Raw genomic sequence first — 22,687 nt, 5'->3', positions numbered from 1 at the left:
GTAAGACCTTAAAGGACAGCAGTATGTTGTTTTGATATCCATTATATATCTAATGACCAGGGTGTAAGAGGTAGTAAGCAAATATTTGCCAAAGTCTGCAAAAGCCCTCTCTCCCATCTATTACACTGAAATAATTACAAAAAGCCATAAAATAGACATAACACACCAAGTTTGTCACTTGCCTCTCGTTTTTTCTAGATATAAAATGAAGAAATAATATGCATACTGTCTACTACCCAGTGGAGCTACTCTGAAGATAAAATAGTTTAGACTGTAAGTTCTCATAGTGTGGTCTGTGGCACAGCAGTCACACCACTACCTGGGAACTGGTTGGAAATACAAATTCTAAGCCCCCATCAACCCAGATTTCCTAAATCAGGAACTCTGGAAATGGGACCCAGCAATAAGCCCTCTAAGAGATTCTAGTGTACACTGAAGTTTAAAATTTTACATGAAAACACCATAAAAAAAATAGAGCTAAATAAACACTAGGTTATGTTATTACTGCCTTGTATGACAAAATCATGTTTGCTGTTCACCAGTGGTACATAGTAAAATTACAAAGTGGGATTTTTCATAAAATAGCTTGTATTGGCCCAGTATTTTAAAACAGAACACCTTAAACGTGAAGTACATGTGCAGTATCTAAGCAAGGAAAGCAGAGATAATATCACTTAAACAGATATAACTAAGGAAAACCTGGAATAGTAGATGAAAGGTTATAACTGAAAATTAGGATACTTTAGATGTTTTGTTGGGTTTTGGGAAGAATGTTTTATGGTGCCTCACATGGTTTGGGTATAAGGGAACTATTAAAATGTATGTGGGCAAAATGGGATTAACCATAATTTATCTTATACATCTTGACTAACAATGATTCCAGTTCCCAACAAACTACTTTATTAGGACGGAGTAAGATAGATGTTCAGGTCATCTACCTTCTGACATGTTAAATAAAACGACAATTGTGATTTTCAGATTCGACTTCCCTCTTTGGGTCAACACTGCCAAGCTGGGTGGGAGTGGGGGATATCCTAAGCCATAGTCAACAAATACATTAATGAATTCTCTTAGTTTTGTCTTAGCGTTTCAGGCTTTATTTACTGACACCAAAGCTGCAAAAACAGAGCGGAGTTAAGAAGCATGAAAGATTAAGAAAATGCCTTATGACTAAAATCTTTATGGGAAACGTTGTTCCTACTGTGATTTACAAGTGGAGACTTTTTGGCTGCACCCAATCCCCAACCAGGGATTGAACCCACACTCTTGACAGTGCCAAGTGCAGAGTCCTAGTTCAGTGATTAGGACTGGACCACTGGTCCAATCACTGGACCACTAGTGAATCCCCAGGAGGCAGTTTTTAAATGGTGTACAAACAACTGATTTAACTCCTTTGTAAATTTAGTACGTAACAACACACTAACACTGTGGGTTTTTCTTTCTGGCCATGCAGCATGCAGGATCTTAGTTCCCCTGACCAGGGATTGAATCCCAGACCAGGGATAGAACCTGTGCCCCCTGCATTGGGAGCATGGAGTATTCCCTGCACTGCAAGGGAAATCCTGAAGAGCTTTTAAAAAGCAGTTTTAAGTCAACCTCAAATGCTGTATTGCTCATGTTCACCATTCAAGAAAATCTTAAAACATTATTTATATCGTTACATTGTGATGAGGGAATAAAAAGTACCTTCAGGAAGGATTGGTTTGCACAATAGACTCCTGCCCAGAGTGTGAACCACTTTTTTCATACCCATCCCATCCTCTCCACCTTTGTAAAAGAAAGCAGTAACTCAATGGGAAGAATCCCTTCACATTGTCTACCAAATCATGTTGTATGCTTCAAAAAAGCTGGAAAAAACAAACAAAAAAAGGTGTGTGTGTTAAAGTAGGGGAAGAATGAAATAATCTGCAGATTAAGACTGAGATCCAAGTGTTGACTTTTAACTCAAATTGTGGATGTTCTGGGATGCTGAGTGGTTTTCTCTTTTTAAAAATCAAATAATCAAAAACTTTCCTGTTAACACATATGCTGTTCCCACAGAAATGTACAAGACAGTAAAATGGTCATTCCAAAGCCAGTTTATCTGAAAAAGACAAATTATATGAAGTCTATGTTTATCTTTATTTAACTAAATGTTCTTAAAACTTCCTAAGCTCGAATGATATGTCACAAAATAGTGTCAGAAACATGAAGATATAAATAAATTAAAACATTTGGATTATACTGTCAGTTTTAATTTTAATAAAATAGATAATTTCCTACTACATAGAGAGCAAGTCCATCCATTCATTCATAAAACTTTAGAAATATTTCCTATAAAAAGTTTAGTAGTTGATTGGGAATGAATCCATTAGAACATGATTTCTATAGGTACAGTGTTCCCATCCTCACCCCCATCCTTACTAATTTTGAGAAAATTTAAAAATACAGGAAAGTACAAAAAATAAGACAAGATATCCATATACCACAATCCAGAATTAACCAGTATTTCAATATATTTTCTGCAGTCTTTTTTAAGAGAAATTGATGTTTATATATAAAACTGAAGTCCCCCTCTAACAACCCCCTCCCCCACACGCATTCCCTTCCCTTCTCCACTCTTCACAGGCAACCACTATCAAGAGTTTGGTCTGTATCCTTCCAACCCATTTCCAAAACACTTAAAAAACATACATACATATATGTATCCATTACCAATATATAGCACTGAAATCCTGTGAGGAAGTTTTAATTCAAATTTACAAAAATGTCATCGTATTATCTGTCATTCTGCAACTTTATCTGTCCCCCTCAACATGACTTTTTGAGATCTTTCTAATACATATAGATCTCATTTAATACACTTTACAGATATACAGTATTCCATTGTAAGTATTTCCCATTTTGTTCCTGATGGGCATTTAAGTTGTTTCCAATTAATGAGTACTACAAATCATGCTACAGTAAATAGTCTGGTACATAATTTCCTGAGCATACAAACTCAGAGTAGAATTGCTAGATATTTTTCAATTTGCCATAAGGAATGTTTCCCATTCCCAAGGTCATAACCATTTTACTATATAGCTTTTTCATACTTCTGCTTTTAGCCCAATCCCCTTACCTTTGTGTATAGTTCATATTCTATTCCCCCCCCCCTTGGAGAACAAATTACCTCCAAAGCACTTTTTAAAATAGTCCCATTAGCTTCTCAGCTCCTGATGCCTTTTCTATATTAAAAATTCTAATAAATGCATAGGCTTTTCCAGAATCTCTTCTGTTCTGCTAAATCAATACCATAAAAGTCTCTTTCTTTCTAATACTTATAGTTTTTTTTTTTTATTATTACACTGGTGAAGATCTCCAGATTCATGCAGATGGCAATCATGAAGTTTTCAGCATTACATTTGCAGTATGTTTTTTATTGGATACAGGATTTTAATCATACAAATGTCTTTCTCTTCAAGATGAATTCTCTGGTGTCCTTTAAGTTTTTAGCTTTTGCTTCCCTCATTTGTGATGCCTTCCTTCAGAATGATTATTTCTGATGTGTTATAAGGTGTAAATTCCTGATGAACACCTTTCATGATATCCACAGGGTTTTAATGGGTATGAATTTTCTGGTGTCTAATGTGGTGTGACTTCTGGCTGAAAGCTTTCCCACATTCACTACACTGATAAGGCTTCTTACCTGTGTGTATTCTCAAATGTAGAGCAAGGGTTGAGAACTGAGAGAAAGCTTTCCCACACTCATTACAACCATAGGGTTTCTCACCTGTATGGCTTCTCACATGTACAGTAAGAGATGAACTTTGAGAGAAGGCTTTTCCACATACATTGCATTCGTAAGGCTTATCACCTGAATGAATTCTCACATGTACAATAAGTGATGTTCGCTGAGAGAAGGCTTTTCCACATTCATTACATTCATAAGGTTTCTCTCCAGTGTGAATATTTTGATGTTTTATGAGGTACTTCTTCTGACCAAAAGCTGTTCCACATTCATTACACTTGAAGGGTTTCTCTCCGATGTGAATTTTCTCATGCTCAGTAAGGTTTGATTTGCCACTGAAGGTTTTCCCACACTCCTTACATATAAAGGGCTTCTCTCCTGTGTGAGTTCTCTGGTGTCTGATGAGGTTTGACTTCTGAATGAAAGCTTTCCCACAGTCCTTACACTCAAAAGGTTTTTCTCCAGTGTGAATTTTCTGATGGGTAAGAAGGTTTTCCTTCTGGCTGAAGGATTTCCCACATTCATTACATTCAAAAAGCTTCTCTCCAGTATGGGTGTTCTGATGTTTAATGACATACTGCTTTTGGCTGAATGCTTTTCCACATTCATTACATTCAAAAGGTTTCTCTCTATTATGAAAATGCTCATGCTCAGTAAGAGTTGATTTGTGGCTGAAGATTTTCCCACATACCTTACAGGCAAAGGGGTTTCCCCCCCTACAAATTTTCTGCTGACTGGGGTGTGACATCTGAATGGAAGCTTTCCCACATTCACAAGGTTTCTTTCCTGTATGAATTTTCTGACAAATGAAAATTTACTTTTAGCTGAAGGTATTTCCACATTTCTTACATGTGCTGGACTTCTCTGTTATGACCTTTCAAATGTAGAGTAAGAGATAAGGTTCAAGAGAAAACTTTATCATAATCAGTATATTTAGAGCTTTCTCTCCAACTCTAAATTTTCTAAAATGTTCAGTGAAGATTTATAACCTTCACTGACTTCTCTCCAGTATGAATTTTCTTCTGCTCAATGAGATGTTATCTAGCTAAAGGCTTTTCAATATTCTTTAGAAGCACAGGATTTCTCTCCAGCCTGACTTCAACACTGAATGAGGTGCAACATACAAATGAAAGTTTTCCAAAATTCAGTAAATTCATAGGTTTTCTCTCCAGAATGAATGCTCTGATATCATGTGGGGTTCAAACTTTTAGTGAAGGCATTTCCACACTGATTTTATACCCTTTTACAAAAAGGGTTATTATTACTATAAGGAGTAAGCTGTGGCAGATTTCCACACTATTTAAATTGACAATTCTTTCCTACACAACTAAGTCTAAACTGTGTTTCAAACTCTAGGTTGAAAAAGTTGTTGTCTTAAAAGATAGTCTGATATCAGAGGAAGCACTTTTCCAATTTTCTTAGTCACTGCTTTTTTTTCTCAGTCTGTACTTTATTGAAGCTGGATGCAACTTGTCTCCCAAGTCTTGTTGCCAATCTATCTGTTCATCTTCTTCTCAAGCTTCTTCTAAATAAAATGGAGTACAAAGAATCATCATTTAAAGGAGTCAATGTATAATGCACTTAGAACTGTGGCTGGCACATGGTAAGCACCCATAAATGTTAGCTTTATATTATCACTATGAATTTTTCCATTAGTAATGAAATTTCAGATTGTGCTTTGAGGGATGAACTAGCTCAAAGTATGAAAGAATCCTCATGATCAGTGTCTTCAACTAAATTCTGAGATGGAAACCCTTGAATAGGACTTCTGGTTGAAAATTAAATATTCACATATGTATAAACAGCTCAGAAAACTCTTGAAAAATAACCTAATTTCATAATCCAGCAAATTGAATATACCAAAAAATGAGGGATTAACAAATAGGATACAAAGATAGCCACATAAAATTGAGAAAGTCTACCAGGGATTCTGAAAAAGGGAACAGAAAAGCCAACTGCTTCCTTCTAAAATTCCATTCAAAGGACAAGAAAGAACATCAAGGACAAGCAACATCAATACACACAGGTATTAACATTTTTTTTTAATAACATAAAGTACATGGAAGATTTTCAACAGACAGAAGAGCTGAAGAAGTTCAAATAATGTAAAGGCACTGCAGAAGAGGACACTGATGTCAAGCAAGCAAACCTGTGGCACAAAGTATCATAAAGACTCAGGAAATGAAGAGAAATTTTAAGTGCCTCAAAAGAAGGAATGATATTTGCTGAAAAAATAAAAATTGTTTAAGTTGCAGCTGGCCCCTTACTGTCAGTCATGAGGACAAAGGACCACTCCTTTCACAAAATCAAAGTTATTCTTTGCAGGAATTTAATCACAGAAGCCCCAGTCTCAGGGACACTCAACAAATGAAATGACAGGTGCTATATTGAAAGCAATGGGATGTATATGTAATATGGTGAGACCCCAGCTCCATTCTGTAGTCGATGCCAAAAGTGTTGGAAACTTTGAGCAGGATATGAAAAGACCCTTTTCTGGACAAACTAAAAGGCCAGTGAAAAACTTAAATAGGATGCCTCCCATCTAAGACGATACTTATTTGTGGTCATTTTTTTCTGGTGAAACAAAGGACCTGGCCACATTTGACCATTAGAGTATGACTGTATAACTCAGAAGGAGACCCCCAAGTCCATGAGGCATTCTATGCTCTCCTCTTTATCCACTGAAGCCTACCAGTTGACTAGAAGCACCCAGGCACAAAAGAGCTTAGCTTTTAGTGAATCACTCTTAAACATGACTCTGTAGCCAATACTCCACACACAGTAGAGCAACCCCACTAACATGAAAGATCAACACTGAAAGAAAGAAACTCTAAGGAAATAAAGGTAAGGCACAGCAAACAACAAAACCCTGAAACCAATCACAGACAGTTATGAGAAGAAATTTTATCAGTGAAACAATAACAGGATTCTGGAAGCAAGAAACAGAAAAAGGTCCCTTAGAAAGTAAGACTGGGGACAATGGGGTGGGGTGAGAGGTAAGGTAATGGAAATTGTATTACCATTCCCCAATAACAGGGTTTCCACAGTGCAGAAGGATTGCACTACTTCACTCTAGCAAACTCAGGTGTGGCCAGGTCCCTTGTTTGATCAATGACATATAAGCATAGGTGACAACTGTCATTTCCTGATAGAAGTTGTAAGAAGACACATTGGAGGATAAACCAAAGTAATAAAATAGCTGAGTAAAAGAAGTTCCAGAAAATGAAAGGGGGAGACTTGTTTAGAGGAAATAGTCAAAGAACAAAAAAATGCTCTCTCCTCTAAGTCATGACTCTCCAGACGTCTTAAAAGGTGCACTTGGTACCCTGCACAATGAAGAATGAAAGATGAATACCTAGACACATTACTGGGACATTTCAAAACAGCAAGGAGGCGAAAAATGCTTTCAAAAGAAAGAACATGCATCATTCAAAGAAAAGAGAATAAAATTTCCCAATAGAAAGACAGGAAGCTAGAAGACAGAATTCTGACTGAAAAAAGTTTAAGCTTAAAAAAAAAAAAAAATTTAAGCTTAGACTATCAATCTAATGAGACAGTCAAGTACAAGCATTTTTCAGATATGCAAATGCCCAAAAGACACCTTTTCTCCCAGGAGGCTATTAAAAGATGCGTTCCACCAAAATTAGTAGACAGAGATGGTAACAGATATAGAATCCAAAAATGAGGGGATGTACAGAGGGGGAAAAATGAAATAATTTCTATGTTAATGGTGATGAAAAGCTACAAGGTAAGAGATGACTATCAGGTCAGAGTACAGCCTGGTCTACACTGAAGTAAGGGGACAAGAACTCTAGACTTATTGTCTCCAAAGGGAAAAATGGAGATTTCCCAATGCATGTAACAATGTGGAAACTAGTACTGAGAGCAAGCTTTGAACTGTTCTGGAGAAAGTCCAAGGAAATCTGTGCTTAAGTATAGGAAAATCAAGCAAACAAAAAGTATAGTGAGTATCAAATCCATGAAAAGCAAAAACTATACATTTAAAGAAATACTAATTTTATACATATACATGTATAGTTCTGTTGTACACAAGAGGATGACAGTTGTCTCAAGGGAAAGCACTTGGGCAAACAAATTAGGTTGTGAGCTAATTAGCTACTTTACTCATGAAGCACCAATTTTTACTTTACTTCATGCTGCACCATTAATTTGCTTTAAACTAATAAATGCCTTACAAACTATGGTTATTAAGACTTGGGCATTGTTTGGCAGGAACTTTGTTCAGACAAAAAGGTAAGAGAATCACCTCAAGGAAAATAACTGATTGCATATGCTGCCAGTGACAGAATTCAAGTTTTCGAACAAAAGTAAAAATTAGGATTCTGGAAAACCTGTTTCCTCCACCATGTGATTGAAACTTCCAAAGACTTTTCTAATGAGACTGGTAATGCTAACAAAATATGACATTTTGATATTGTATGAGTTATGTCAACATTTGTGTGTTCAGTCGTGTCTGACTCTTTGCAACCCCATGGACTGTAGCCCACCAGACTCCTCTGTCCATGGAATCTTCCAGGCAAGCATACGGGAGCAAGTTGCCATTTCCTTCTCCAGAGGATCTTCCCAAACCAGGGATTGAACTGGTGTTCTCTTCTGTCTCCTGCATTGGTAAATGGGTTCCTTACCAACTGAGCCACTCAGGAAGGCCCCCATGTCAACACCTGAAAGAGCTGCAGCTCAACTGGCCAGTGCATGATTGGTTTCCCTGGTAGCTCAGAGAGTAAAGAATCTTCCTGCAATGTGGGAGACCTGAGTTCAATCCCCAGGTTGGGATGATCCCCTGGAGGAAGGCATGGCAGCCCATTCCAGTATTCTTGCCTGGAGAATCCCCATGGACAGGGGAGCCAGGTGGGCTACAGTCCATGGGATCACAAAGAGTCAAACACAACTGAGCAACTAAGCACACAATGCATGATGTTACAAGATCATGCATGGGTCAGAAATCCATTCAAAGTTTAAGATAAATGGATATTGTGTAAGAGAACAGAAAAATCTGATATAATTTCAAATTTCACATTGTGGCTAATCTTGAAAAATTACCACTTATAAAGTGTTAGTATAGTACCAACGAATATTCACAATTATCTGAAAAGGCTATTAAAACACTGCTCTACAAACATGCAAAACAATGCCACTCTTCTCACTAAACTTTTATTTTGGAAAACAGTTACTTAAGAATTGTAATTTAAGTTTATATGTAATGAGATTATTATTTGAATTTTTTAAAAAATTAATAAATGTTTTCAAAAGTTTCTCAATTTTACATTAAACAAACATCATAAAAGTCCACATAATAAACCTCCTTTGGAGGCCCTCAAGTTTTAAGACTGACTATAAATGTTACTGCTCATGGGTAATGGGTTACATTCTGTGATGAAGAAAATGTGGTAATGGTGATGATTACACAACTTTGTGAATATACTACAAAACACTGAATTGTATATCCCCAAAAGGGTAGATTTTATGTTATCTGAATTACGTTTCAATAAAGCTGTCTTTTTAATTACAAAAAAAAAAAAAAAAATGTGAAGAGTTCCTAAGACCAAAAAGTTTGAGAACTGATGCTCAAAACACATCTCATTATTCATTCAACAAATACCTTCTTCTACCTTCTTACTGTGAGTCTGGAATAGTTTTAAGCTCCAAGGATAAAAAGCATTGAACAAAACTGACAAAACTTTCTGCACCCATCAAGTTTACATTCTAGTGGACAGAAAAAAAATAAAAGAGAAGGTTTGTTAACAAGTTTTAACTGCTATGGGAAAAAACTAGGGAATGGATAAAGAGTTTCAGTTTCAGATAGAACAGCTTCTGAGAAGGTTAAGTTCAAGACAAGAAGGAAGGAAGAGAGTGATCCTTATAAATACATGGAGGAAGAGCATTCTAAGTAATGGTTAAGTTCAGAGGCCCTGAGAAAAAACCTAGCAAGCGTGTTACGTATGCAATCAATGAGTCACAATTAGGCATATTATGTTCCTTAAGTTCCTTGGTTTAACCCAACCCCATCCTATATTTTAGGCTTTTTATAATCTATGGAACCTCCTGGAAGCAGCTCCAGTAACAGGCTCCTAAAGACTTCTCCAATCTTGTCTTGTACTTCTAAACATCTTTCCCTTAACCTCGATCACAATCACGCTTCACTTTTCTTAAAATAAGTGTTTCATATGAAATATTTTTAAACCCAAATTTCTGCATAGCTAAGTCAATATACTAACTATAATCTGAGATGCTGGATTGCAGTAATGGTTGTCTGTACTCTTTTTTTCTTTGGATGGCTGACAGTTAAGTATTTTTTTAAATACAGGGGGCAAAATCAAGGGGGAAATAAAGGAGAGGACAGTTTACCATTTAAAGATTAAAAAGACAATAACCAGATCCAACATTTAAACCTTGACTGGATTCTGGCATTAAAGACAAAAAATGCTATACAAGGTATTTTGAAGGCAACAGGGGAAATCTAAATATTATTATATAATATTAATCATCTAAGATATGTGGAAACAGTGGAAGACTTTATTTTTTGGGGCTCCAAAATCACCGCAGAGGGTGACTGGAGCCATGAAATTAAAAGATGCTTACTCCTTGGAAGGAAAGTTATGACCAACCTAGACAGCATATTAAAAAGCAGAGACATTACTTTTTCAACAAAGGTCTGTCTAGTCAAGGGTACAGTTTTTCCAGTGGTCATGTATTGATGTGAGAGTTGGACTATAAAGAAGACTGAGTGGTGAAGAACTGATGCTTTTGAACTGTGGTGTTGGAGAAGATTCTTGAGAGTCCCTTGCAGTGCAAGGAGATCCAACCAGTCCATCCTAAAGGAGATCAGCCATGGGTGTTCATTGGTAGGACTGATGTTGAAGCTGAAACTCCAATACTTTGGCCACCTGATGTGAAGAACTCACTCATTTGAAAAGACCCTAATGCTGGGAAAGATTGAAGGTGGGAGGAGAAGGGGATGACTGAGGATGAGATGGTTGGATGGTATCACAATGGACATGGGTTTGGGTAAACTCTGGGAGTCAGTGATGGGCAGGGAGGCCTGGTGTGCTACAGTTCACAGGGTCATAAAGAGACGGACACGACTGAACGACTGAGCTGAACTGATGAAGGTATGATAATAGTATTTTTGTTATGTGGGCCCCCCCACATAACATTGTTTTTAGAAAATGCATACTTCATTATTTAGTAGTTAAATGTCAAGCTGTTTCAATGCACACAATATTCATGTACTAGGAAACAGATGCATCAAACATGGCAAAATACATATTACTGAGTTTATGTGGTGGGTATACAGTAGATCAATGTACTGTTCTTTCAATGTTTTTACTGTTTGAAGATGTTACGAACAGGTCTAAAAAAATCCTTATACAATAATTCAGATTATTTAACAAGTTACTGCATGTGTACTCAAAATTTCAGAAAAAAAAAATAAAATATTGGCCTTCCTTTCAACAGGTAGATTCCACATGATAGATTCCACACATAAAAGTAAAAAACATGTAAGAAGTTTACTGAGGACTTTTGAATTTCTGTGCAAAATGTGAAGTAGGATGGACAATAAGATGGGAGATCAATAAAAGAGGAATTAAGTAACGAGTTTAAATAAGCTCAAAGGCCAAGGTTCAAATAATTTTATAGAAAGAAAATATGTTCACATTATACTCACAGGGTTAATATGTCCTCTCCTAATTAAACTGTATCTTTTAAAAGGTTTGACTATAAAAGGTCTGACTATGTCACAAGGACCATGAGAAAGGAAATAATCCAGACCTAATTTAATGTGACATCTGGACCTGAAATAATGAGCTGAAATCTCTGTCTAACACAATGAAAATGAAGTCAATTGGATAGTTGTTTACCCCGTAAATAGGTAAAATTATGGTGGGCAAGACAGAAAGGCTAGAGGTGCAAAAATAAAGATTGATATTTATAGAAAGCTTGGGACTTCCCTGGTGGCTCAGATGGTAAAGTGTCTGCCCTACAATGTGGAAGACCCGGGTTCAATCCCCAGGTTGGGAAGATCCCCTGGAGAAGGAAATGGCAACCCACTCCAGTACTCTTGCACGGAAAATCCCATGGATGGAGAAGCCTGGTAGGCTACAGTCCATGGGGTCGCAAAGAGTTGACACAACTGACTGACTTCACTTTACTTTTACTTCTAACTTCAGAATGAATGAGTCATTTCTGAGAACTAATTTATAAACAGAAAGAGGAAAGGCAGAATGCAGAGTTCCAGAAGACATGTCCAATAAGAAGGTAGAAGGTGGAGAAAAAAGCAAAAGATGGGGAAATACTTTCACAGATAAAGCAACAAAAGCACCAATAAAAAAAAAAATAATAAAATTAAAAAAAAAAAAAAAAAAAAAAGCACCAATAAAGCTGAAACTGGAAAGTACTCCTAGAAGGATGACTCAAACATAACATAAGCAGATCCTTTCCTCTGAAATGGAAAATAAAGTCATGTTTGCATTTCCCTGATGATCCAGTGGTTAGGACTCCTCCCTGTCGCTGCCAAGGCCCCAGGTTCAATCCCTGGCTGGGGAACTAAGATCCCACAAGCCTCACAGTACAGCCAAAAAAACCAAAAAGACATCTCTGCTCACTTTCTGTCTGAGAAGGAGAAAGAAAAAGAGAAAAAGGGAAAACTGCATTGTTGGTAAAAGTAGGAAACAGCTATAATTCCAATGTCCTACTAGGAAGAATATGTGTAGGCAGCTGTCACTGCTGTTTTTAGGAAGAGCTCTTATGCACAACACTCTCCAAAAACAAAAGGCACAGTCTCAGGGGGTCACATCACCACCTCCTAGTTTCTAACAACAGAATCTAGGAATGCAGGCTGGATGCAGGAGACTTGGACACAATGGCATCTCTGAGTGATAAGAGAAGTAGAACTGAGCAAGGAAATGCAGACACCACCACTGATTAAAGCAGCTTGTTAGTACAGCAGAACATAAGTCTTCTCAACTTTCTAGGTTCCCTAAATTCCTGACTTTCCAGCTCCCTAGATTCCTGACTGCCTACCTGAATATGCACTTAGATAATGGATCAGTAGACAGGACACAATTAACAAGTCCATAAGAAAATCCTTGATCAGTCTCTCAAAATTCCTAAAGTCTTCTTGTCTCATCCTTATCTAGTTAAGTCATCAGTGACTTCTTTCTCTCATATCCAACATAAAATCAGTCAATCCTTCAACTATTCCTTTAAAGCATCTTAAAAATCTGACCACTTGTCACTAAGTACAACTATTACCTAGATCACTGCAGTAGTGATTACTCCCATTAATCTCCTAGCCTTGGCCCCCTATACCGTATTTTCTTTATAGCAGCTCAAATTTAATTCTGATCTTTTCACTCCTCACCTCAAAAACCTTTGATGGCCTTTCAAATCACTCAGAATAAAGGTCAAAGTTTATGATTTGGCCTGTTACTTAACCAAACCCTTTGTCACTCTGCTCAAGTCCACTGCCCTCATCACTATTTCTTTAAGAGGAAGCACAAGCCTCAGGGTTTTTAAGACTTTTTGTTCCTTTTGGCTGAATGCTCTTCCACCAAATACTGCATACTGCACTCTTATACTCTTAAATGTTACTCCCTTAATGAGACCTTTCCCTGACCAACTTATTTAAAATTATAACCCTCAACTGGCCCTCACTATGCCAGTTTTCCTTGCTTTATTCTTCTTCATAGCACTCACCACCATCTGATAGAATACATTGTTTACCTATTTACTCATAGTCTGTCTTCCCCAATTAGAATGTAGGCCTCAAGGAGGAGGAATTTTTGACTGCTTGGCTCATAACATTTCCCTAGTACCTGAAATGGTGCTAAATACAAATCATGCAGGAAATACTTATTGAATATATCAATATACCATGTTGGTAGACATGTAAATTGGTTTACTTCTTTTGAGAACAATGTGCCTATTTCTATCAAATCTATAAATAAACTTAACTTTGACCCAGCATTTCTACTTAAGAGTAAATTAGGATGTAACTGTATCTGCACATCTCTGCAAAGCAATATAAACAAGTATATTCACTTGCATCTTCACTCACACAAGTCTGGAAACAACCTAAATGTCCGTCAGAGACAGGTTAAACGAATTAAGTGTTGATGGAGAAAAGAAGAAAACTATGTACACAATAGAATACATACCACCATTTAAATGAAAAGGCTGAGTGCTTATATATATTTGTATTTGTACCACAGATACATTAATATATGCTTGTTTATTCACAGACTGCCTCAAGAAGAATCCATGTGAAACTCTTAAGTGACTGCAGCTTTGAAAAAGAACTACAGGACCGAGAGTCAGATGTTTTCACTGATGTTCAAAATTTTTTCACAAATTCATGTTTTATATAAAAAAATAAATACAGACTCAGCCATCCATTCATCTATACACACAGACATAGCAAAAAAGCAGAACTGATTGCTACAGCAAAAACTTCTGAAAACAGGTACATGGGGGCAGACGGGAAGGAGGCAGGAGTTTATTGATGCATAATGGGGGAACTGGATAAGACAACAGGAAGTGTGATTACAGATGTAAAATATGATGCTGAAGCATTTAACGACTGAAAAAATGAGAGAAATTGGTAAGTAATAAAAAGGAACCTAAATATCAGATAATATGTAAACCTAAGATATTAAAAGACAACACACAGGGAAAGGAGCCTACACACACCAGGAGATATGAGACTGAGGGTATCATGGAAGACAGAACAATCAGAGAGGCAGAGGGAATGAAGTGTGAAGTGCTGACATGCAGAATAAAAATAAGGACACCTGCCCTTCTAGAACCTGATTAAAGGCACAGACTACTGAAAGAAAAAATGATGACTGGAAATGTCCTTCAGGTTTCTAAAGACTTACTCTAAAATTAGGGCTGGTAAGAAAGCTTTTCAGAGGTGGCAGTGCTGACTGAACAACTGTGATGTGCCCGGTTGTGATGCACTCACCTGAACAAACTTCCTTTCCACTTCTTTCTCCACCATCCAGAATTCGTCTTCGTGCTTCAACAGAGGATCACATCCAGCCTGATCAGTCCACAACCTGCTACTGGGGAAATGACACAGCACTAGAATGTTAATGCTGGAGCCAAAGTTCTCTCCTAGAACTCGGCTGAGCCCTGGGGCCTCCTGAACCTTCTGAAGGATGAGGACGGTGCAATCTCCAGGAATGCACAAGTGACCCTGTGAAAAAGAATAAAGTAATAACTTTTTGCCTTAAGAGACTAAAGCACATACAACTATATCAGCACAGGTACTATCTGGATCCAGAATTTCAAAGCCATATACTCATTAAACCATTTAAGGCTCCACACACCCAAAAATGGAGGAAGAGAGGGGGCATTTATTTTGAGAATTTGACTTACATAGGAAAAGTTGTTCACATCTTACATGACTGGCTGCTACTGTTCTCTAGCACCACACTCCTATGTAGGTTCCTACGTATGATTTTAACTGTGACCCTTACTCTTGGATGAAATTTAATATTCATTATCTAGAACAACATATGCCTATCACACTAAGTCATGTGGATAAAGTTGTTCTTGACAGTATTTAGGAACAAAAAACTGAAAAAGTGTTCCTGGATTCCTAATATATGATTGCAATATACTATAAATGAAACTATATATAAAAATGTCCTGTAAATATGTTCACCCACACATTCAAAACAAAGTTACGAACATTATTGGGACAATAGACAAAATTTGAATATAGACTTTGAATTAATAGTATTGATAGTATATTTTCTGATTTTGATTACTGTACTATGATGATGTATAAGAATATCCTTGTTCTTAGAAAATTTATGCTGAAGTATTTACAGATAAAGGGAGCAGTATACAACTTAGTCTCAAATAGTGCAAAAAAAACTACACATTTCTGGAGAATTAGAGAAGGAAAAATAAGTCAATTGAAAAAGTAAATGGTGAATTTGGGTAAAGTGTACATGGGACTTCTCTGTACATTGCACTCTTCTCTAGAAAGGGTACATGCAACTTTTCTATAAAGTTGAAATTATTAAAAAAAAAAAAAGCAAACTCCTAAAAAATACAAGTTACTACTTATACACTGTATCTACTATGCATGATGAAAAAGCAGTCACCAACCTGTACTGGGGTATGGCAGATGGAAGGCTCAGAGACTGACTTAAATAGTAATGTACACAGAGATAAAACATGAGAGTGTGGGTTGCCTAGGAACAACCTGCAGGAAGAAGATCAAGTTTGATCTCCTGGACATTCAGAGTATCAGGTTTCTAAGGAACATGCAGGCAAATACATCCATTAGGCAACTGCATACATAAATGAGGAGCTCAGAACAGCCTAGAATGGAAATGGGAATCTGTCAGCTGTCAGACTTTAACTGCTGCTGAAGACAGGTGGAATGTTATGTGATTGCTCATAGAGAACATACACAGTATGTGAATGGTCAAGGAGCACTGACTCCTAGGAACACCAATGGTCAGGAAGACAAGGAAACATTTCACAGGAGTCACGTGACAGCTTAGTTTCAATCTTTTAAGTACTCTTCCTTAAAACCATACAAAATATCAAGAAAAATGGGTTCATGGTTAGAGGGGAGTAAGGGACAAGCAGTTAATCCATACATTACATCTGTAGTGAAAGTAGTAGTGAGAATTTATTTTAACTCTAAATTATATGTAAGTGTGGTCCCAAAACCTAAAATAGCAGATGTGGTACAGGAAGCACAATAGTGTGTGACAGTGTAGCAAGCAAGACTAAGATAACAGTGAGAGTTCCTTAAGATAGCAGACCTCAGAAATAACCAGGAAAGATTCATTCTCAGAATGAGGAATTCACCCTGAGTAAGAACTGCGGTAATCAACAAGACTCATGACAAAAAAAAAAAAAAAAAAAAAAACCCAGCCCAAACTCCATGTTATCTCTACCAAAGGAAAACCCACACAGGGGGCCTAACGAAGTTGCAAAAAAGCCTAGAAGAACTGGGAATGCTAAGGGAGATTCTAAGGACTTAGGGAGTTCAGAAATCCACAGCTAATATTTCCTTACAGAATAAGTCTTACTCTAAGACAGAATCAATGAGAGTAAAACCTATATTAAACCAAGAGACTGCAGGGGTAGCATAGCAGAGCAGACTTAAAAAGCACTTGGGAGTGGGGTGACCCCAGATTCAGAAACCTCTGAAAGTAAATGCATCATCCTGGAAGGCAACTACTATGAAGATTTATGGGAAACAGAAAGAGAAAGATAGAGGTCGGCCTCAACCAAGTTAGGGTCAACTAGCCAAAGAAGGCGCAGAAGCCTTCTGTTTTTAAACACTAGAAGAGGCAGGAGCGCTTTGAAGCACAGAATGCTACTATGTTTCCCTTTTCCTGGTACTTGTCTGGGAAAATCTACCTCCTGCAAACATGGCAAATACTTTGTGGTCTATACAAGGATGCTTTAAGAAAAACAGTGGCAATGAACAGCAAAATTTTCCAACAATTAAACTCATCTGAAAATTACAAAAATGTAACAAAATTCTTTTTTGACAAAGACAAAAACTTTAAGCAAACAAAAGCTATGAAAAGAACAGAAAAGATAAATGGAGAAAGTGAGTTAAAAAATGGTCACCCAAAAGGAGGAAATGAAAAAACAGAATATGAATGGGTATCTTATTTTTGTTCCATTTGATGTTTTAAAGACTGCAGTTATCAGAGTTCAGAGAGATTTTTATTTCCTTGATTAATGTGATCTTTCCTGGTTGTTATATATGAGGCATTGCAGTGGTCTCAGTTTTAAACTTTTTATTTCTACTCACACCCCCAGAGACCCAGGCAGGAAGGGTAATATTTACACATATAGGTCATCATAATCTACATCTGACCACAAAAGTCAACATCTCATCTAATGTAAAAACATTGAAGGCATTTCTATTAAATTCTAAATAAAGATAAGGATGCCAAATGTCTCATTTTTAAATGTAATTATAAACAATAATAAATTAAGCAGGGAATAAAATTAACTTATAGAAAGCAACAAGCTTTACATATACCACAACAAAGACTCCATTCGAAACAGCAATATAATAGATAAAGGACCTAAAAATAAACTTAGTAAAAAGTGTCTAAAACTTATAAGAAAATTTTAAAACACTCTAAAAGACCCAAAAGGAAACTAGCATATATACAACATACAACATGTACACAGACAGGAATATTCAACACTATAGTCCCTTTCCCTAAAATTATTTTACAAAATTTAATACAGTATCAATTAGCTTTTTTCTAGTTTACATAGTTTCCTGTGTAAAGTTCTAAAGTTTACATATAAAAATAAACAAGAATAGTTAAGAAACTGAAAAAGATAAGCAATAAGAGACCAACTATACTAGATATTAAAACAAAATCATAAGGCTCACACACTAAAAAAAAAATATGGGTACATGAATACACACTGGAAGATGGATGAGAATATAAAGTCCAGAAACAGACCAAATACATGAGAATTTAGTATATGATCAAAGTAAAGAATCTTAACAAAGGAGAGTTAAGGTCTTTTAATATTAATAAATGGTGCTGGAAGTACTGGGTAGCCTACTGGAAAAAAATATAAACCTGATTCATACCTAAATATCATATGCTAGGATATGAAAACCCATAAAAATTATAACCTTGTAAGGATTGGAAAGTAAAGGTGAAACCTGGAGTGAGAAAGGCTTTCTATGACCATAAATGAAAAGACCAATTAACTAACATAACTTATCATTTTAACTAACTGATAAATCTAACATAAAAACAAAAACTTCCTGATTACACATGAGTTTTAAAAAGAAACAACCACTGAACAATATTAAAACACAAATTTAAAACGTGAAAAAATCCTGCAACTCAGATGCATCTCACATAGGGCTAACCTTTCTAATTTAATTTAACAGTTCCTAGAAGAAAGAGGCACTCTATAGTAAAATGAGGAAAAGGATAAGGACAGTTCCCAGATAAGTACATGTGGCCTTTAAAACTACTCAATCGCATCCATAATAGAGATGTAAATTAAACCTACATTGAGATATCAATTTTCACTCACACTTTTGGCAAAAAAATAAAACATTCAACACTACACTCTGATGGTAAGGTTCTAGGAAGAGAAGTGTTCTTGTAGATAGCTGAAAAGAAATTAAAGTTCTTAGCCCTATATGCAATTCCACTTGCAGCAATCTACTTTAGAGATAATCAAGGGGCTTCCCAGGTGGTGCTAGTGGTCAAGAATACTCCTGCCAACGCAGGAGAACCTTCCATAAGTACAAAATGACACAGATGAAAAATTACACATTACTGCAATTAATTAGTAACAGCCAAAGATTAGGATCAACCCAAACATCCAACAGCAGAATCAACTACAGTACACACAGACAAGGCAGTTAAAAATCATATATATGATTAAGAAAGGATATCTCCAGGACATATTGTGAAGTGACGAAAAAGAGGAATGTACAGAGTGCATCTTTTACATAAGGATGTGGGACAGGAGAGAAGAAATATACACGAATGGCCTAACAAATACAAAATCTACTTCAAAGATAAACAACAACAAAAAGAAACTACATTTAATTGGGACAGAGAAGAATGAGATGGAGAGGAGAGCAGAATGAGATCTCTCTATGAGATATAGTTTTTGTTGAAATGCATTACCGACTTTCTTACATAATCAAATTCACTTCTTAAAAAGCAGTCCCAAAACTGGAAACAAACTGAAACACATGAACTCAACTGTGCATTAACTTGGTAATTAACGTAATTCCTCAAAACAAGGATTTATTTCAAGTGACTTTAAAACAGAAAAAAATTAAAAAAATAAAAAAATAAAGCAAACTTTGACATCTTTAGTGTACTCAGTGGAAGGGCAAAAAGAGCTACAAAGAAAATTTTCACAGGATACAGTATGTTTATGGTTACTACACTACCAACATTGTTATTTTGAAACTATTTTGTTATTTTGAAACTGCAGAATAAAGCAAATAAGCCCACACTTGTATTAACCTGTTCCAAATTTTTTTTTTATCATAAAATACAATTAGGAGCTAAGTACTGAGGTAAAAATCCTGAAACATTTAAACTGAATTAGAAATACTAATATGAACTTCATGATTTTTTAAAATGGGTTTATTCATTCATTCTATGAAATGGTCTTGAAACAATGTTACCTCTGCAGCAAAGAGAGCATCTAGCACCCATATCTTGGTTTCAAATACCATTTTCCAGTAGAAGGAACCAAAGCTCCTTTGAGAAATGGCCAATTCCAAGTCTAGGAGGGAAGGTATAAGGTGGGTCTGGAGTGGAAAAGCTTTCAAAGTTAAATGGTGGCAAGTTAAAATGAGACAGGAGTTAGCAAGAAGGAAGTTCCACTGAATAAAACTGTGATAATATGACTATCAGAAAAAGAAAACTAGCTACAGTTATGAGTATAACTTTAAAATGATGATTAAAGAAGAAAAAGCCAGGATAAATTTGATACAATTTGAGGTAGCAACCAAATAAATGTAAAAGTAATGAAAAAACTAGAAAATCATCACTTTGCAAGCCTGAAGCAATTACTGCTGATTCAGCTAAAAGATTATTTATTGATGTTAAAACCATTCATTAAATGATTGATGAATGAGCAAATTATGAAACCATGAAGATTACATTTTGGTCATAAAAGAGAAAATACAATCACTAGTGGTGGGTCAATATTTCTCTCCTGATGTTACTATGCAATTTGAAGACCACCTCTGATTAGTCTGACCCAAAATAACTCACAATTAGGATCTGTAAAAAATATCATCAGAAGCGCTGAATTAACCATGAGAAAATAACCATCATGGAAATCAAAGAACAAAATCTCATAAAGGAGGCAATGATGAGTTGCTAAAGATGAGTGTAACCTGAACAAAGAATTCTAACTTCCTCATTCCAGTTATAAAAAGAAATGTCAAAAAAAAAAAAAAAAAAAAAAAAGCTTAAACAGAGAAATTTAAAAAGAGCATCTGCATATCTGAATCTTTCAGAAATTTTTACCAGAAACAGTAATAACTGTACTATTTCTGAGAAACTTTTTCTCCCTTTCTGTATTTTTTAATTGTTATTTTATATTGGAGTACAGCTGGATTATCAGTGACATGTTAAAGGTGAACAGCAAAGAGATTCAGTTATACCCATAGAGCTAGCTATTCTTTTTTTTTTTTCCTAATCTTTTCCTATGTGAAACACTGTACCTGCATCAGTTCATGTAAATTCAGGTACATCTGTAGAATGAATTTCCATCTGTAAAATAACTAGGTCAAAAGAAAAGTAGTTATTATACATACTGCTGAATTGCCCTGCATAGGCCTGCTTCCTGCTAATGCCAATACGATTTTAATTACTGAGGATTTAAAATGTTATGCCATCAGGGGAATTCCCTGGTGGTTCAGAAGTTAGGACTCAGCGCATTCACTTGCCCAGGGTGTGGGTTCAATCCACATCCTGGTTGGGGAACTAACGTCCTGCAAACTGAGCAGTGTGGCCAAAAAAAAAAAAAGTAAAATGTTACTGTTGGGTTCCCACTTCCCCACACCCCAACTGCTTTTCTTTTTGAGTTTTACTGGCTATTCTAGCTTGTCTATTTTTCCATATGAAGTCCAGAATCAGCTTAATTTAGGTCGCCCCCGCCAAAAAAATTTGTGGATACTTTTATTGGGATAACATGAAAAACACTTTATTTTTGTTCCTATCTTACATTACGCCCTTCAGCAGTAATTCAAAGTTCTTTTCCGGTAGTTTTGCGTATTTCTTAAGCTTATTCCTCAATTTTTAAAAAACCGTTGTTGTAAATAATGGTTTTTCTCTATCACACCTTCTAACTGGCAGTCGTTTGTCTATTTGAAGGCTACTGATTAGTAGTTATTGATTTGGTACCCAATTATTTAAAATACGAGAAGGATAACTGGAGCAGATCCTTAGAAAAAGTACCTTTGTTACTTCACAAAATCCATAACCCGGGAAAACGCATTTAGCAGTCAGGATACCTAGCTAGTCCAGATTCATGGATAAACATTCCAGGAATTAGTTTTTTCAAAAAACGAGGATAACAGTGCCGAATCTAGAACCTCAAACCCTTGACTCCCCAGTTCTCGGCTTCTGCGCAATAGGACACTGCTTCTAAAAACGTAACGCTGATATTTACTCTTAAGACTTAACAGCAGTCCTATTAAAGTACCCCAAAGATCAGGAGACCATTTGAAGCAGGCTCCCCCTAACAAAAATATCCTTTGAAATATTCTTGTTTGTTAAAAAAAAAAAAAAAAACCGCAGTGATTTGCCTTCTACCCAATTAAAAGGAAACGCACTTTTATACCAAAGCCCATTTTAAAATTATTCACCACTTAGCTTTTATAGCCCTTCAGTCTTCAAGTAACTAAGATGTTCCAGACAGATGGCACCGTTAATCATCAGCACTTTCGACAGGGGAAGTGCCGCTCGGATGTTATTCTCTCAGCGCTGGTCTCCTACATCTCTCTCGTAGAAGCAGCCATACAATCCCGTACCCACAGTTTCTCCCTCAACTAATTCCAACATCCGGTCAAATCTGCGGTCAAACTCAGGGTCACACATCGCTCGAACCCTCCCCAGAGGCCCCCACCCCCACCCTACATGTAGGCCAGAAGCTCTTAAACCCACTCCACACTCTCGCACCGCACCCCAATAGATCCGGAATCCTTCCCTTCAACCTCCCCGACCCCATCGGCCCAAGACGCCCACATCCCACCTCCTATTTTCGCGCCACGTGGACCCAGGGGCCGGACTGACCCGCGGACAAAGACCAAAATGTCCACTCGGTGCGCTGCGCCTGCGCACTCCGAGGGCGAGCGAGCACTCCCAGAAGTCTTCGCGACGCCGCCCGCACGGTCACGGTGGCCGAGCCCAGGCTGGTATCTGATTACCTTCTGTCAACAGCAACGGCGCT

The 22,687-nt window shown here is 36.7% G+C and overlaps 1 protein-coding gene across 3 annotated transcripts in view; it reads right to left on the bottom strand.

Annotated features, from left to right (window-relative positions):
- Nucleotides 1-2,218: 2,218 nt before the first annotated feature.
- Nucleotides 2,219-22,687, bottom strand: part of ZNF146 (zinc finger protein 146) — a 43,880-nt gene continuing 23,411 nt past the window's right edge. The window contains exons 1-3 of one of the 3 annotated variants that reach the window (XM_065925951.1): nt 22,490-22,609; nt 14,694-14,927; nt 2,219-5,234 (exon numbers count right to left, since the gene is read on the bottom strand). In XM_065925951.1, coding sequence (XP_065782023.1) covers nt 3,579-4,457 — 879 coding nt within the window. In that variant the 5' untranslated portion in view covers nt 4,458-5,234; nt 14,694-14,927; nt 22,490-22,609 and the 3' untranslated portion in view covers nt 2,219-3,578. Of the gene's footprint in view, nt 5,235-14,693; nt 14,928-22,489; nt 22,610-22,687 lie in introns of those variants that run through there. The other 2 variants (XM_065925953.1, XM_065925952.1) reach the window with 2 other exon arrangements.

This window comes from Muntiacus reevesi, chromosome 2, assembly GCF_963930625.1.
Source record: "Muntiacus reevesi chromosome 2, mMunRee1.1, whole genome shotgun sequence".
Lineage (NCBI taxonomy): Eukaryota > Metazoa > Chordata > Mammalia > Artiodactyla > Cervidae > Muntiacus > Muntiacus reevesi.
Note: the sequence above shows the minus strand (reverse complement) of the source record. Positions and strands in the feature narration are given on the sequence as shown.